Genomic DNA, 16016 nt, shown 5'->3' on the forward strand with positions numbered 1-16016 from the left:
CCAAGTTACAGGATCCGGACGAATTTGGTTTTAGGGACCGGCCTTCGATCCATTAGGATAACTGCCCTTTGTATCCGGACTTCGATATCGAATTTTCGAAACTCCGGCTCGATCTCGGCCATCTGTAAAAGTCGCAGTCGCTTCTCGTCGAGACAGAACATTTAATAATTTAGCTACAATTTTCATTCAATTTTATAATAATACGCGATGCCCACTGCAGAGTCTGTCCACTAGCGTTGCGCACGTTTTCCCAGAAGACGTGGAACCTCGATCCACGCGCTTCAAAATCATCGCAATTTTAGAGCGCGATTTCAAGAATTCTAACAATCGAAGAAGAAGTTCGACAAGCAAGATTATGAGAAAAATTGCCCCCAGTCGGTGTGTACACGGTCCTATAAATGTTCGTTCTAATTTGTTTAACTAATTGAAAACGTGTACGATCTCGCGTAACGTTCTTCCAATTAGTTTAACAGTTCGAAGAACTGTTGAGGATCGTGGAAGGGGGTGGGTTTGAATATCGCGGCGCGGACAAAGGGTTGAAAAAATTGGCTAAACGATCGGTCTGTCGGACAGGAAGCGTCTAGTTTTTTTTCTCTCGGTTCCATCTCGAGGTTGTCTGTTCCTTTCCACCCCCTGTGACACGTACGCAACCCTCTGCCCCCCCCATTCCCCTTTTCTCTTCAGGCGCGGTGCACAGTGGCTGTCAAGGAATAATCACGATCCTCGTGCCGATAGTGTCCTGTATTTCCAACAATTGATACGGCTCTTTCTCTCTCCCTCTCTCTCTCTCCCACTGTCTCTCTCTCTCTCTCTCTCTCTCTCCCTCTGTCTCTCTCTGTCTCTCTCCCTCCGTTTGTCACCCTCTCTTTCGTTTTCTCCTCCCCTCTATCTCTGTCGCTCCCTGTATAGAGAAACTGGTATCCCACAGACAGTGGCGGGAACCTTCGTTTCGTTGCGTTACACGCGCTGAATTACATCCAGACAGGATATCAATACGACTGCGGTTCCTTGAACGTCACCCCGTCCGCGTGAATTCGACGATTCGAAATTCCCGCCCCGTTCAATGCCTCGAACCCTCCGCGAACCCCGCGGACAACAATATGCAAAATACACGGATTATAAACAGCTGAAAGATCTCGCAAATATTACGAGATTATTCATACCTGCGCGCAAATCGATATTCATTTATTTGTTTGATTATTTATTTATTTATTTATTTATTTATTTGCGAGCGGATAATAAAGCACGCGGTGCAAAAGCGCGGTGTGCGGAGGGAGAAGTGGCGGCCAGGATTTAAACGGAATAAAATAGTGATAAAACCAGGGTTGGACAAACGAACAAATAAATAAATAAATAATGAAACGAATGAATATCCGTACGGAATTAACGAAATACCGTTCCGATCGACGTGTCGACGTATCCGATTCCCCGCAAAACTTTTTCCAGAAATAAACAAGACGAACAGCCCCAGCCGCGCGCGCGTTTCGCATTTCACCGGCCCCGCGTACAAAGTCTCGCGCCCCATCGAGTCCACGAGAGATCGCAAGAATATTTTTTAACCCGTCGCACAATCCCCGAATGTCAAAGGGTCCCGCGAGCCGAGCGGGGGTTGGGGCTCGATCCTCCTCGATCATCCAGTCATCGTTTCCGGCACGAGAACACGAAATTCCCGAAGCAGTCAGGGATCAATTCGTGCATCGCGGGCGCACAAATGTTGTTTCAGCTCGCGAGCCCCGGCGACCGCTTCAACGTCTCTCCCGTACGTACGCGGCGATCGTTGTTTTTCCCGTGAACGCGCGCGCGGGCTTCAAGTGTTCGCCGAATTACCCTCGAATTCCCGCGGCGGCACTCGGCAGTAATTAAATCTCTCGTAATGGCGCGGGGCTCCAGTGGCTTAATCTCATTTCTTCTCTGACTTTCGCCGCGCGATCTTCCGCCCGTGCCCCACTCGAAACCACCCCCGTCGATTTCACCGCGTCCGATCCGACCGCGATTCGACGCCGTTCCTTATCGCGCGCTCGCGCGAGATTAATTCGCCGCCGACTCGTGTCTCCGCCGCGAATTTTCGCAACATTAATTCCATTCGGCGGCGCGGATTTCGCCGCGTCGATCGGCAATCGAATCAACGATCCCTGGCCGCCCATCTCGTTGGTATTACGATCGTCTCGCGACCGTTGCGGCTAGATCTACGCGAATCGTCGAGCATGAATTTTCTTCATTAATTAACGATTAATCGATATTCGTATTTGAAACGTATTTTCGTGTTTTCGAATTTGATATGTTGGCTGCTGGAGCATTTCCGATGGAACGCCCGCAGCGTCGGGTCTAGACCGACCCTGGGCATCCTACTAGATTAGTCGAACTCTCCGTGGATCGATGATTTTTCGCGCGGGGGAGAGAAGGGGGGAGCTCGGTGCTCGAATAATCGAGCGGGAAATAGAAGCGGAACGCGAGAAAGATCGAGCGGCGTTAACTGGGCTAAGGTCAATTCGCGAACTATTTGGCATAGTTCCAAAGAGCCGAGGAATACGCTCCGACTCGATTTTCCCTTTTCCTCGGCGGACGTCCACGTTATTTCCATATTTATCCCCCGATCGAATCTGAAGGGTGGATCCGCTCCGGCCGCGGCCGAACCGCCTCCGACAACGCTCGTTCTCCTTTCTCCGTGGCTGCTCGAAGATCGAACGATTTCACGGCGGACTGCCGACAGAGTTTCTCAAAAATAAATACAGTAAATTCTCCCTAAATGTCTTTCGGATTGCAAACGAAACTGAACAATTTGGGAAAAGGGGATATAATTATTCGAGCCACTGCGACTCGCTTTCGTAATCGTTGACCACGATCCTCCTTTTCCCAAATTTTCCACGTTTGTTTCCAAGCTAAAGGAACGATCGGGAGAATTTACTGTACAAATTTGTCCCTCGAACTCTGCAAAATGACCTTCGGTTCGCTACCTCAGAAACCGATGTCGCAGCGAACCTTCGAAGATAGCGTGACGCTACGATTTTTGCGGAGGCTAATTAGCGCGCTTCGTAGGGAACGAAGAAAACTCGCGAGTACGCTGCCGGCAATAATTGAAACAGAGAGGGTGCGGGAATAAAAAGAAAAATACAGCTTTAAAAAACGCCCCTAGACGAGTCCGATAAATCGCATCGAGTGCGATTAGATGTTTCGAAGGGATATTTCGAATTCGATCTCGGCAACGAATTCGCGATTTAACGGGAAAGAAATTTTTCCGTCACGATGGCGAAGGATTAGGGGGGTTCAACGAGTGTTTCCAGATGGCGGGGACGTTGACGGCGGAGACAGTAATGGGCGGGCAAGTAGAAACGTCTAAATATTAGCAGGCAACGGTGGAAATCGGAGCGAGGCGCGCTCCCGGTAACGTCGTTGGGAACTATGCCAAATAGTTTGCAAACCGGCGGCCGTAACTGCGACGAACCTGTCATTAAAGGAGGCATTAAAAGACAACGAAAGAACCGGGGAATGACGGCGCGGAATTTATGCGCGCCGCTGCTCACTCGATACCTCGTCGAAATCGTCGATATCGCGGCCGTTCGATTCCCAGCCGCGTAAAAACTCTACAACAATCCCTCGAGTTTTTCCGTCCGGCAACAACCTTAAAACTATTTCCACATAGCCCTCGATTGCCTATCTCCGCTCCCGTAACGCTGTCAACGAATTTCCATCCCCTCGATTCCATTTCGTAACCGCTTTCGGTTTCGGCCAATTCTTCTCTCCGGCGACTAATTGCATTTTCGAAATAACCCCTCGCACGATTACACCGGGTCGCGACTCCTGTGCAAAGATAGTCGGTGCGCGATCTGCGAAACGCGAACGTACGCCGTTCCGAATCGCTATAAAATTTCGATTCTTCCGTTATCCGTCGCGTCGCGTCCTCAAACAGCGAAATTTCTACAACGAATTTCGCGAATTTTCGACGATAATTCGCGGAGCTAACGGAACGCGCGCCCGATAATAGAACCGAATACTATATTCGAAATATAACGATTCGACGGTTCGCAATTGGACGTGTAGGTGCAAGGCGATCGTTCGTGTTACAAGATCTAATACGTCCTGCATCGGGATGTAATAACGTCTGCCGTGCTGTGTCACGTTGTAACGCGTTCTCTGTGCCGCATTGTAACGCGTTCTGGTATCGCGTTGTAACGCGTCCCGTGTCACGTTGTAATATCTTCGGCCGAGTTCGTGATCTATCGTGTTCATCGACGGCTCGGTTTAGCCGCGAATTCTTACGAATTAATTAGGGTGTTGTCCGTTTCGTCGCCTGCTCGTAATCGGTTTGCGAGCGTGTCCAAAAATGGCCTTAACTTAAAACGGCGTGTCCGAATCTCACGCTCGATCTGCTCCTGTGATCGAGCAAAAATCTGGGACTGAAAGTGAACGAGGAAGAAACAAAAATCGTCTCGTTCCATTTAGTTGATTATGAAGGACGAAGGCAGGCTAATTAACGCGGTTGCGAATGAAATCGTGCAGTGCGAGCAGTAGAGGAAAGCTTCGAATTATTGCTCCGAATTATTGCTTCGAGAATATTATTCTAGACTTCCTCGAATCCTTCGCGTCCGATGCTCCGTTCTTCACACGGTGGCCCGCCGATGAGACACTCGCTCTTTGATCAGATATCGATGCAAAGTATCGTGACGTGTTCGAGTGGATTAAGTTTCACTAGGATGTGCAGCATGCGCGAGGAAAGAGACAATCGCTTTAGTCGATTGTAAATTCACCGTTTCGGTTTTCTTAACTAAAAACCGCTTCGAGTAACTCGCTATTTAAATTCAGTAAATTCTCCTCGATCGACGCTCAGCAAAGCGGATCGCGGAGATAAATGCGAAAGTTACGCTAAAAATCTAGATCTATCGCTGAAAAAGCATATCGTAGCCAGGAACAAAAACAAAATTGTTTTGTCAGATTACGTCGAACAATTAAGCAGAATAAACAGGATGAATACAGGATGAAGTAGAAAACAGGATAAAACACGAATAGGGATAAAACACGAAATACGAACGGGTCGCAGAAATATATGGAATTCGAAAAATGTACGATCATTCACTTATGGCCGGTAAGAAAAAACAAAACAAAAACAGCTGAAACACGAAAATGAGGCACCAATGAATCAGGGTGACGAAGTCCCACGGTTGTTTCCATCCCGTCGAAATTCGCCTAAGCGCTGGTACGGTGGCTAATAAGAGGAGGCGAAAGGAAAAAAACCGGGCGAAACTAATCAGACAGGGTCGCGTGTCCCTGATTTTTCGCGTGCACGTGGAGAAAAACGCGGAGATAGCGTGGGTGGCGTGCGAATGGAAACAGAGAGGGTGAGAGGAAGCGCGAGAGAGAGAGGAGAGAGAGAGAGAAGGATAGAGGGATTGGAGGGTGAGTTGCAACCCCTAGCGCGCGTCAACCGCCATCGCCGGTTATCGATCCGTCTTGAATAATTTCGCGGCCGGTTCCTTCGCCGCGCGTCCCCCGCGCACTTCGATTGCGACTACGATCGCGAGCACTTTCGAGAATGGCCATCGATATTGTCCGTTTCCTCATTAGCGTTCCACGTCGACGGGACAAAAATCCGCACCCCAACCCCGTTCACCGTGCCCTCCTCCCGCGGTTCCCGGTTTTCCCCGCTCTTAACGATGCCCATTGCCTCCGAGGCCCGCCAGGCAACGAGCAAATTTCATCGGTTGATCCTTTGAATGTTGTTTCCTTCTTCTAGGGTCTCCTCTCTTCCTCTCTCTCTCTCTCTCTCTCTCTCTCTCTCTCTCTCTCTCATCGTGCTACCTCGCGAAAGGAAATACCGCGGCCAACAGAACTCTTTCGCCCGCAGAAAGTTAACGAGGACATTCTTCGCCAGCGGATTTTGTTGCTTTGACAGCGGCCGCGAGGCTCGCTGCTGTTTTGTACACAATTCCACACCTGTCCGGCCTGCACGAGTAGCTGAACGAGCAGCTCCATGAACAACGCGACCGTAATGTTGTTGAACATTTGCGGACAAATGTGTTCGGTTGCTCGGAAAGTTGTTTCATTTCTCAATGAAACATTTCGGTTTGTGGGGACGTTAAAAAAGCACCTGCTTCGGTATTTTGCTGATGGAAAAACATTTTAGAGGTACCGGGAAATTGTCGAAAAATGTTTTTACTCTGTACATTGAAAAGTCGTCGTTGATTTTCTCGCGAACGACCCAATACAATGGAATATCGTCGGATTATTGATTTTTGCAGTAAATGGTGCGAACGATCGAGGTCCTGCTGTGGTAATAATATTTAATATAATAATAATATATATTATTATTACTATCAATATGTATCCCAATCTTTCGTTGCGCACACAATGAAAAAACATGCTCGCAACCCCTGGGACAAGAGACACACGTATCGTCCTCGAAGGGTTGACAAGACGAGCGAGATTTCGCCTCGTCCCAGAAGTTCCCTTTTCGTTCCCCCAGAAGAGGGTAGTTCGAGAAAAACATAGCCGATCTGGACGTCCGATTCAACCAGCCGCGTCAACGCCGAAAATTTCTCAACAACACCGGAATTAGGTCGAGCCTATTAGGTCAAGCCTGTCGGTCGGGTCAAGCAAGCAAGCGGCGGCGGCGACGGCCGCGGCGGTCGCGAAAATTTCATTTTCGAAGAACCGTTGTCTCGTGGATAAATCTAATTTATCGGTGGGAAATATAAATTTTCGCGTTTACCATTAAAAATTAATCGATCCGCCGGGAGCGCTGGATTTTCCGGTGAATGGCTGGTCGATCGATAAAGGTTACCCGTTAAAAATTGCCGCGGTTGACGGACAGGTTTGAGGACAAAGTGTTACAGAAGCTTTTTCCAAGCTTGTTCGCCGGCACCCCCGTCGCGGGTCAATCGGGACGGCGGCGCGGGGGTGACGGTATCGATCAAAACGCGAGTTAAGTTATACAAGACTTACTTTAAAAATAGCCTGTAGAGTACGGCGCTGAAGGTCTGTGAAAACCAGGCGCGGTTTCTTGGGGGCGGGCTGTTGGTGTTCTGCCTGGCTCGCCATCTCGTCTTTCCTCTTGCATGCTAAAATTCAAGTCAGCTTTTAGTCGATCGTCGTAACGGCTCTGACAACGATTTACAGGGAAACAATGGGCGGGAAGAAACGCCGTGGAAAAAGGAGGGAACGTGGGCTCGATTAATTACGGTACAATTTACATCGGAACTTGAGAAACTCGAGCAGAAAACGCTGCGAGAGAAAAATATTCGATCTGAAAAGTTGTTTCAAAGTTTCTCTCCGAATGCATTCTTACATCGATTTTCATAGCACCAGCGGTATAAACAAGATCGAGGAATTAGAGCAACATTGTTTAACAAAGATCGATACTAAAATTCAGCGAAACTGCATCGGCATGCAGTTTGCTGCACCGGTTGCAAAGGCTGGGAGAAAATGGCTCGTCGATCTGAAGATCGCTTCGGACTTTTATCGGAATTTCAGCAAGGAATTCTATTATTTATTTACGAAGAGAATAGTTCGCGTAAAAGACTGGACAATAATAAATCGACAGGGTCGAGCCAAACCGGAGAGTACAGCAGAGATAATAACCGGCGGTTATAATTACAAAACAATGTTTGACCGTTTCGGCTTGCTTCGAAAGAAGTTGGATTTCGATCTGCTCGAGTGGTTTTCTGTTTTCTTTTTTTCTCGGAGAAAGAAAGAAAGGGTGGGAGAACCGAGGGAAGGATCTATGGAATCCCGAAAAGCGGATGTCGAGGATCGTGGAACCGAGAAGACCGATCGCTGCCGGATTAAAATGTGTTTGCGAGGTACGCGGCCGCGAGAAGACGCGAACTAATTGGTAATTAGTCGGTGAAAAGGGCCGTCCCGGGCGAGAGGGAGTGGGGGAACTCGAATTCGATTGGCCGTGTTCTATCCGGAGCAGTCCGCGAGTAGCCATTAAACACTTTTTCTTCGGATTCAAATGGACGGGAACGAAAAGAAAGAAAAGTCAACCGGAAAACGAAGCGAAGAGCGAATCGGGGAGGGGCGGGGGGTCGAAGAAAAATTTCTTCCACGGGTGCGACGATAGAGTTCCAATTAAGACGCCGCCGGCGCGAACGAAAGGGAGAACGGTACTTTTTCTGTTCGTTTGAATTTTACTGTTTTTGTTTTGTCAACGTAATTCAATCGTACTTACGTGCGCGTTGAGGAATCTGTGCAGCTGAAAGCAGAAAAAAAAGACAAATGTGAATCGATAGTGGCAGCAAAATCGAGTCTCGACCCCCGCGTACCCGGTGCGGAGGGTCAAAATCAATTTTTTCTTTTTCTCTTTTCCCGCGTTTTCTCTTTTCGAATAATCGTGTCTTTCGATCGTTACGAAACCGCGGGCAAACGTTCGCGGAAAGGTGCCGTCCGGCGAACGCGAGGATTATCCGATATGCGGCGAAGATCGCCGCGCCTGATCTCTTCGTCTTTGATCCGGCGAAATCGCTCTGCGGAAAGTTCGAACAGATTTTCGTTGGATGTTACGGCGCGCGCAATCAGCATTTTTCTCATTAATAACTTTTTAATAAGCAACCGCCGCGACGAGCGGAAGCTCCGCTCCGCGACGGTGTTCGGAGCGACAACCTTGATGGCACATTAAATAGTCGTCGAGACAGAAGGGCGGCACCTTCCCGTGAATAATTACCGAACGTAAATCGTTACATTTCTCCGACAGAGACAGTGAACGATAAAAAAAAAGAGAAAAAAGAAAGAACGAAAAGAAAAGGCAAAGAAAACAATATTCTCGAATCACAGATACACATCGATCAGTACTTAACTTAGAACTGTATAAATATAGAAACATATGTATATGTTCAAGGGTATAATATAATTAACATGTACACAAGTCACTGGAGTGAAAAATAATTGGGGTTCTGGTTGCATACCACGAATATTTCCAAACTGATATTAATATATATATATATTTATAATATAGAATAATATGTATATACTACAGCTGATAAACATCTCACTAAGGGGTACCAAATAAACGGCATAAAAACGGGTGGTCTTAGGGCTGGCAAAGGGGGTGGTTCTATGGGGTTCATGGGCTGGAGGGTTGGCAAGGGGGGGGGGCGGACGTGTGACGATGCAAGAGTGTCAAGAGATGCATTCCCTTGGAGAAGCGAGAGTTTTTTTGGTTTACGCTGTGTTTTTCGTTTGGTGTCTTTCGAGTGAGTGATATATGTACTGCCTTGTTTCGAATCTGAGTGGTTATATAATATATATATATCTATATGTCTGTTTTCCATTTGACTTTCTATTTTTACTTTTCACCCACCTACGTCTCTCCTCGTCTCTCTTCCTTTTCTCTCTCTCTCTCTTTCTATCTCTCTATCTAGCTTTCTTTCTCTATCTTTCTCTATCCTTCTCTATTTCTCTCTCTCTCTCTCTTTCACTATTTCTCTTTCTCTCTTTCGCTCGCTTCTGCAAGCGTTGTCGTTGGACAGGCTCCAACGAGCGAGGAGCGGTAATTTTTACAGCGGGGAAAACCGACGAGGATTTAAACCGAGCCACCAGAGAGAGACTCGAACTTGCGAAATTGCACGCCCCATTAGAGGGTGTTTAATTTTTTCCGCGGGAAAACCCGGCGCGCAGCTTTTAATTGGGTACTCGGCGCCATTCAGCAATGTTTCCCTTCTTGCCACCGATTGTTACCCGCTTTTCCGATTAGGAAATTCTTGCCGCGTCTCGAAACACAATTATCTCCGATCGCGCGAAAAGTTCCCGCTTTCTAATCGACGAAATTAGCCGGCCGCGCGAGTTTACAGTTTCCAGGCTTTTTGCGAGAATTCCGGAGATTGGGAAACTCGACGACTGTGCGCATTCGAATGAATAGTTGCGCGAGCAACAAAAAATCGTCCATTCAAGTATCTAAGAGCCGACATTTTCAAATAGGGTTGTGCTGCCGGTTGCTGCGAAGTGACCAACTGCTGTGCACTTTTGGTTCGTTTTCGAGCATAATTAGGCTTTCTTATTTAATTTCACTTACATTCAATTACATTTATCAAACAAGATATATTACATCTTTTTATTCTTTTATTTTGTTTCTCTTTAGCATCTTATTCGATAAATATATTATAATATAAAGTTAATTACGCCCGAAAACAAATCAAAGGCACAGCAATCGGTCGCTTCGCAGTAACCGGCTACATTACCCTAACCGTTTTATACTTTTAATTATCTAATCGTCTAAATTTGCAAATATCGTGCTGTCTACATTCTCAAATGTCTAAGTGCGTGCGAAGGAAGCTTTCGTCGAACATCGAATTTTTCGACGAAGCTGTTTTGTATTTTCAGCCGCATAGTTTTCGAGTGGCTGATACGAGTAGTTCTCAAGTTCTCGAGTCGTTGATTTGAACGGCCCCGGGCTTTCGATTTCCTAATCAGAACGGCCTCGGGTTCCCAATGTTCCGTTTAACATCTTCCAGTCTCTAATTCCCGAACTAGAGCGTCTTCAAGTTCTCAAGTTCTCCCACTTTCCCAATTAGAACGCTATCAAGCTCCACCCTTCCGAATCAGAAAACCTTCGCAGAGCGAGTAACACCCTAATTGGGTCGTTCTGGGCTCGAAATTGCAAAATTCTCAGCCTCTCAACTTCCTGCGACAACGAAAATATGATAAACACTTTTACCGTTAAAGACAAGCTTCACGGCCGGCGACCAAATTGCAACATTCTCAGCTCCTCGACTTTCTCCGTGAACGAAATTTAATCAATATTTTCGCTCTCGGAGACGAGAATTATTCGCGTGTTCGATCACACACAATTATCTCCGTATATACTGCGAATTCTCAGCTTCTCGATTGGCCGAACAAGATTTCAAAAATCGTTGCAATTTATTCTCGAAGATAAGCATCGTCTCTCGGGTCCGAATCACGAGATTGCGAGATCTCAGAAATCGTAACAATTTATTCCGTAATATGCGCACTGAAATTCGGTCCGCGCGACGGCCCGCGTTCGTCGACCGATATCGCGAGAGTACACGATTTAAAAATTCCCCAAAAACGTGGAAACATAATTCCCCCCGCTGAACGTCGAATGTTGCAGATAGGCGGAAAAAGCTGCTCGATAAGAGCTCGCTCGACGAGACAAATGGGAAATGCGACGACGGCGCCGCGGCCATTTTCATCGAATCCTTTTTTTCTTTTTTTTGCCTCGCGGAACGAGTGCATCACGGGATTCGAATTTAATGCCGTTCGCGGGCCGACTGCCCTTTGAAATAATAACGATCGCGTTTTCGATTCGATCCCGATATTAGCGCGAAATTGGAACGTAATCACTGCCTACCCTTTGTGCCGGTCTCGTAACGCTGTGGCGCATAATTGCGGATCAAGAGATGCGCCAGTGCAGAAAAAAAGAACGAGACAGCAGATACGAACAAAAAAAAAGAAAGAAGCACACACACGCATATATATATATATATATATATATATATATATACACATATACACGCGTTTATCGCTGGTCCATCGTTGTCCCGGGCACTGGAATTTTCTCCCACTCAACAGGCCGATATTAGATTAAATAACTCGTCAATTTTCTCTTTGTCGGCGCCGATCGGACCCTCGAAACTTGGACATCATTTAAATTTCTCGATAATTCCCGCCTTTCCGGTCGAAACGAAAGCGGCTGATTGTCCCGCATTTTTTTCGGACCTTAATTGCTCCTTTCGGTTCTCGATTTTAATAAATTGCTCCGCGAGGAGGTCGATAGATGCTCCACCGGAGCTGTCCTTAATCCTCTAATTGCGAATTGACGACTCGAAAATTCGGCGAGCTCTAATATCAAATTGCCCGCGATCGCAGGGGATGAAATTTTAATTTTTTCCTATCGCGAAGATGACCCTCTTAACGTTCGCAATCTCTGTTCTACCAACTTCTAAGGAGAAATTCTACGTTATTTCTAAATTATGACTTTTTCCAACCCTTAACTACTACGCCAATGAAAACTTATGTAACCACTAAAATCGATAATATTTATTGAAAATAAAAAATCAATGATTCTTGTTGTGCACATCAGTAATTAAGGGGCCCAACTTGACCAGCACGATTGAATAGAAGCAAGCGTATTAATAACGTTAACTTTTTTACAATTTGTCCGACGATTGTAATATCATAACAAGTGAAGAAATAATTAAAAGCGGTCTCGCGTATCGGCACAGTAGCTAAAGGTTAATTGACTTCCTCATCTGCACCCTGAGCGAACCGCCATAAATTTACTCCGCAAAATTCCACAGAAAAATACTAAAACGTCGCTAGCCGATCGCCCGGAATTGCAAGATTTCTGCAATAAAAACGCACCCCCTCTAATTTCGACAGGCCGCAGACCCGTTCAACGTCCCCCGGTGCACGAACGAAAAGAGTCCTGTCGCGCCATGCGACCAAAAATATTCCGCGAGAAGGAATAAGACGGAACGGGGGGTGGGCAGAAGGCGGACAGGGGTTGGCCGGGGTAAAAAAGTGAAACGCGACGCGTCCGTAAGTCGATTGTCACGGCGATCGAGCCTTTTCCCGGGGTGGAAAGCCCCCGGGGGTAATAATGAACGCGTCAATTTTCCGTCTCTGCCGGCCTGTCCACCCCCGAAGCGCCCCTTTGCAACCCCTTGCAGCGGTATCCGCGGCTGGGCTCTCGATGTCCCTGTTCCCGGTGCCATTTTTTTCGCGAGCTTCCTTTCATTCGCTATCGGCCCGCTTGCTAATGGCACGCGATTGCCTTTTCAACCCCCTCCCAACCCCCGCGTCCCCGGCCCGGCTGGTCGCGGTGTCTTCGTCCCTTTGCCGGCAACCAACCCCTTTCAGCCACGCGCTGGCATTTCATTTTCGTGGATCGAGAGCCTCGAATAGAAAATTCTCACTCGTTGGAAACATTTCGACGATGAATTCTCCGCGGGAGAAGTGGCGGGGGCTGCGGTATCCCTATTCAAGATCGCTCGCCGGCTGGTCATTTAGGATACCGTCTAGGATCCCCCCGACGTCGATCCGATCGAAACGATCAATTATATCGACCCCGGCTGGATTTTTCTTCCGACCTTATATGTCGACGCGCGACGCGAGAATTTGTCCCCTTTTTCGGCAGCTTCGTATCGGCAGACCGCGCACCGCTCGAACGGACTTTAATGTTCTATTAACCCTAAAAATCGGATTGACTATCTGCGACGATTTGGACGTTTCGCGGGCCCATTCGTAAGAAGAATCGGAGACCATTTTATTGATTGGAAACAGGGAACAAAGTAACCGACGATTTAGCTTCTTTTAATACCCTCTATATTATCCTCTTCTGACATAATCATCTCCTACATCATCTCTTCTAACAATATATTCCACGCCTGTAAACCTACACCACTTTAGGATCATTCTATACAAATCTGTATAATCTCGACATAGGGTAAAAGTGGCCCAAAGAGAAAAGTCTTTGAAAGAGTTCAATTATATGAAAAATATCTTAAAAATGGCAAGTGTGTTATTATTCCCATAAATACTGTCAATATGCAACAAATATGCCCAAAATATGAGAAAAGATGAACAGAATAAATTTCCAGAAAAAGCCAAACTGACTCTCACGTTAGTTAGTTTTTTTCCAAATCTATGAATTTATATACGCTCTTTTAGTTTTTCCTTTATCACGTACGAGCAGAATTTTGTACAGTCGATTCTAAAAGAATATATCACATTCTACTCTTCAAACTTGCATCTGCTTCTCACAATTATGATTTTTAAAAAAAGTGCGACTCATTAGGCACCTTTACCCTAACCTTAACCGAGGGACAGTTTTGTTTTCTTGGAAAAACAAACTCGTCTTCTCGAAGGAACGGCGCGGTGCCGTAAGAAGCCGGCCGCGAGCGCGATCGGACGAAGAAGAAAGCGGCGATCTGCGCATTGTTCGCAATAAAAATCTATTCTGGCCGCGGCGGAAGATACGAAAGGGGGAAGAACGGCGGTGACAGCGGCCGGGAGAACGGACAAGAGCGTCGGACGCGTTAAAATTGTCAGCCGGAAGTCAGACAGCCCGGGACGTGTATCCATCGGCGAGCAGAACTCGAAATGGATGCGAAGCAAGAGCCGGATGTCACCGGATCGATCGCCGGTGGATCCGAGAAACGGGCAAAGTGGGCCAAATCCAGTCGGGCGCGACGCGCGATAAAGCATTAACGAGAGCCTAACCCAGCCTCCTAACGTGCGGAGGGGTTGAAAATCTCTGACGGTGTTTCCGCGGCCGCTTTTTCGGAAAATATAATCCGGCTGACACTTTGTGAGCCGGCTCGACGAAAGGCCACTTTGACGGAGAGGAGAAGCTCTGCTCGCCCGGAAAAATTTCATCCATCGCATCGCCGCCTAATCGAACCGTGCCGTATACACCGACACAGACACGCCGTCGAACAACACCTGTCCGCCGGTGAACAGACCCAAGAACCGGGTCCGATTTTAGAGAGACAACCCCCGATCTTCCTGAATTTTCCATGCCGTCTTCGCGGAACGAGAATGATCGATGACCACCACGCGCGCCGTTTTCCTCGAACCTCTGTTTGCCGTTTTATTGGCTTCGCTGGGAATTTATCTTCTCGGAAATTCATCGACGACGCACGGTTTCGCGATTCCTTAGGCCGGATCGAGGATTTCTGCGGGGAGAGCGGAGATTTTCGAGGCAGAGGAAGCCGCGAAGTTTTAAGATGCCGTTCATCGTCGCGATTTTTGCAAAATAGAAACACTTCTGGACGTTCTGCTTTTGTACGTCCATGTCGGAGGATTTAAACTGATCGACAATGGTCGCCATCTGCTTGGAAGTTGCCGTAATCGGCTACGTCAGGACTGTTACTGTGCAATACGTACAAAAGGCAATTGATTGAAACGATGTCCAAGGTTGGTCCTGCGATTTTTTGCGCAAAGATTCGAGACCTTTATGCGAAGGTATGAGACTACGTGCGTGGAATTTAAAGCAACCATGGAAAGAACGCAATGAACGATGGATCATCGCAGAGAAGAAGAAGCATAATACAGAATGACAGAAGCTTAACTGGCCCTAGAAAGCTCGCGCGTCCATGTCGGAGGATCTAAACTGATCGACAGTGGTCGCTATCTGCTTGGAAGTTGCCATAATCGGCTACGCCAGGAGCGTTACTGTGCAACATGTAACGAAACGATGTCCAAGATTGGTCCTGCGATTTTTTGCGCAAAGATTCGAGATCTTTATGCGAAGCTATGAGACTACGTGCGTGGAATTTAAAGCAACCATGGAAATAACGCGATGAACGATGGATCATCGCAGAGAAGAAGCAGCATAATACAGAATGACAGAAGCTTAACTGGCCCTAGAAAGCTTGCGCGTCCATTTCGGGGAGCCGAGAACCGGCCAACGTTTCTTCACAACGAAATTTGCGATCGCAACGAATGCAAAGATTAACGAATCGATGAATTTTGTAGTCGCCGGAAGCGAGTGGAGGCCTCGTAATGGAGTGTCCGGGAACGAGATCGGTATCGGAAGGTGGCAGACGTCGAGCCCGAAGACCATAAAATCGGAAAGTCCATGAACCAGGCCGCGGAATCGTCGTGGAATCGGATTCACGTACGACGAGGCTGGCCGTAACCGATGGCCGGGACCAATCAAAAGGAAGTTTGTCAGGAGAGTATGCGAGTGCGGCACGTAGGCGTGTTGTTCATATAAGCTCCGGAGGGTCGGCCGGATTCCGTCGCAGCCGACGGTCTTTTCGAATAACTCAAGAATGATTGCGTTTCGGCCGAGGGAACCTGCTGGCGTCACGTGGCCCCAATAGCTTCTGCTATATAATAAAATAATACACGCAGAGGAGGCGGCGGTGCCTCCTCCCCCCCCCCCCTCTCCGCGCATTTACATGGGCCACGTGAGCCCGATACTCTGTTCTCTAGCCTCTTCCGACCCCTTTCAACCCCGTTCAACCCCCGTCGATACACCGGGTGTGCCCGGGGGCTCGCCGCGCCATGGGAATCGACTGACACCCTGTTTCCGCCATCATTTTCATTTTTAAGCTGTC

The 16016-nt window shown here is 47.6% G+C and overlaps 1 protein-coding gene across 4 annotated transcripts in view; it reads right to left on the reverse strand.

The window, feature by feature from the left end:
* Nucleotides 1–16016, reverse strand: part of LOC117230040 (uncharacterized) — a 128538-nt gene that overhangs the window by 12001 nt on the left and 100521 nt on the right. For all 4 annotated transcript variants that reach the window (XM_076518930.1, XM_076518929.1, XM_076518932.1 and 1 more), the window contains 2 exons: nucleotides 8165–8188; nucleotides 6937–7052 (listed from right to left, as the gene is read on the reverse strand). In XM_076518930.1, coding sequence (XP_076375045.1) covers nucleotides 6937–7052; nucleotides 8165–8188 — 140 coding nt within the window. The remainder of the gene's footprint in view (nucleotides 1–6936; nucleotides 7053–8164; nucleotides 8189–16016) is intronic.

The sequence above is a fragment of the Megalopta genalis genome, chromosome 2, assembly GCF_051020955.1.
Source record: "Megalopta genalis isolate 19385.01 chromosome 2, iyMegGena1_principal, whole genome shotgun sequence".
NCBI lineage: Eukaryota > Metazoa > Arthropoda > Insecta > Hymenoptera > Halictidae > Megalopta > Megalopta genalis.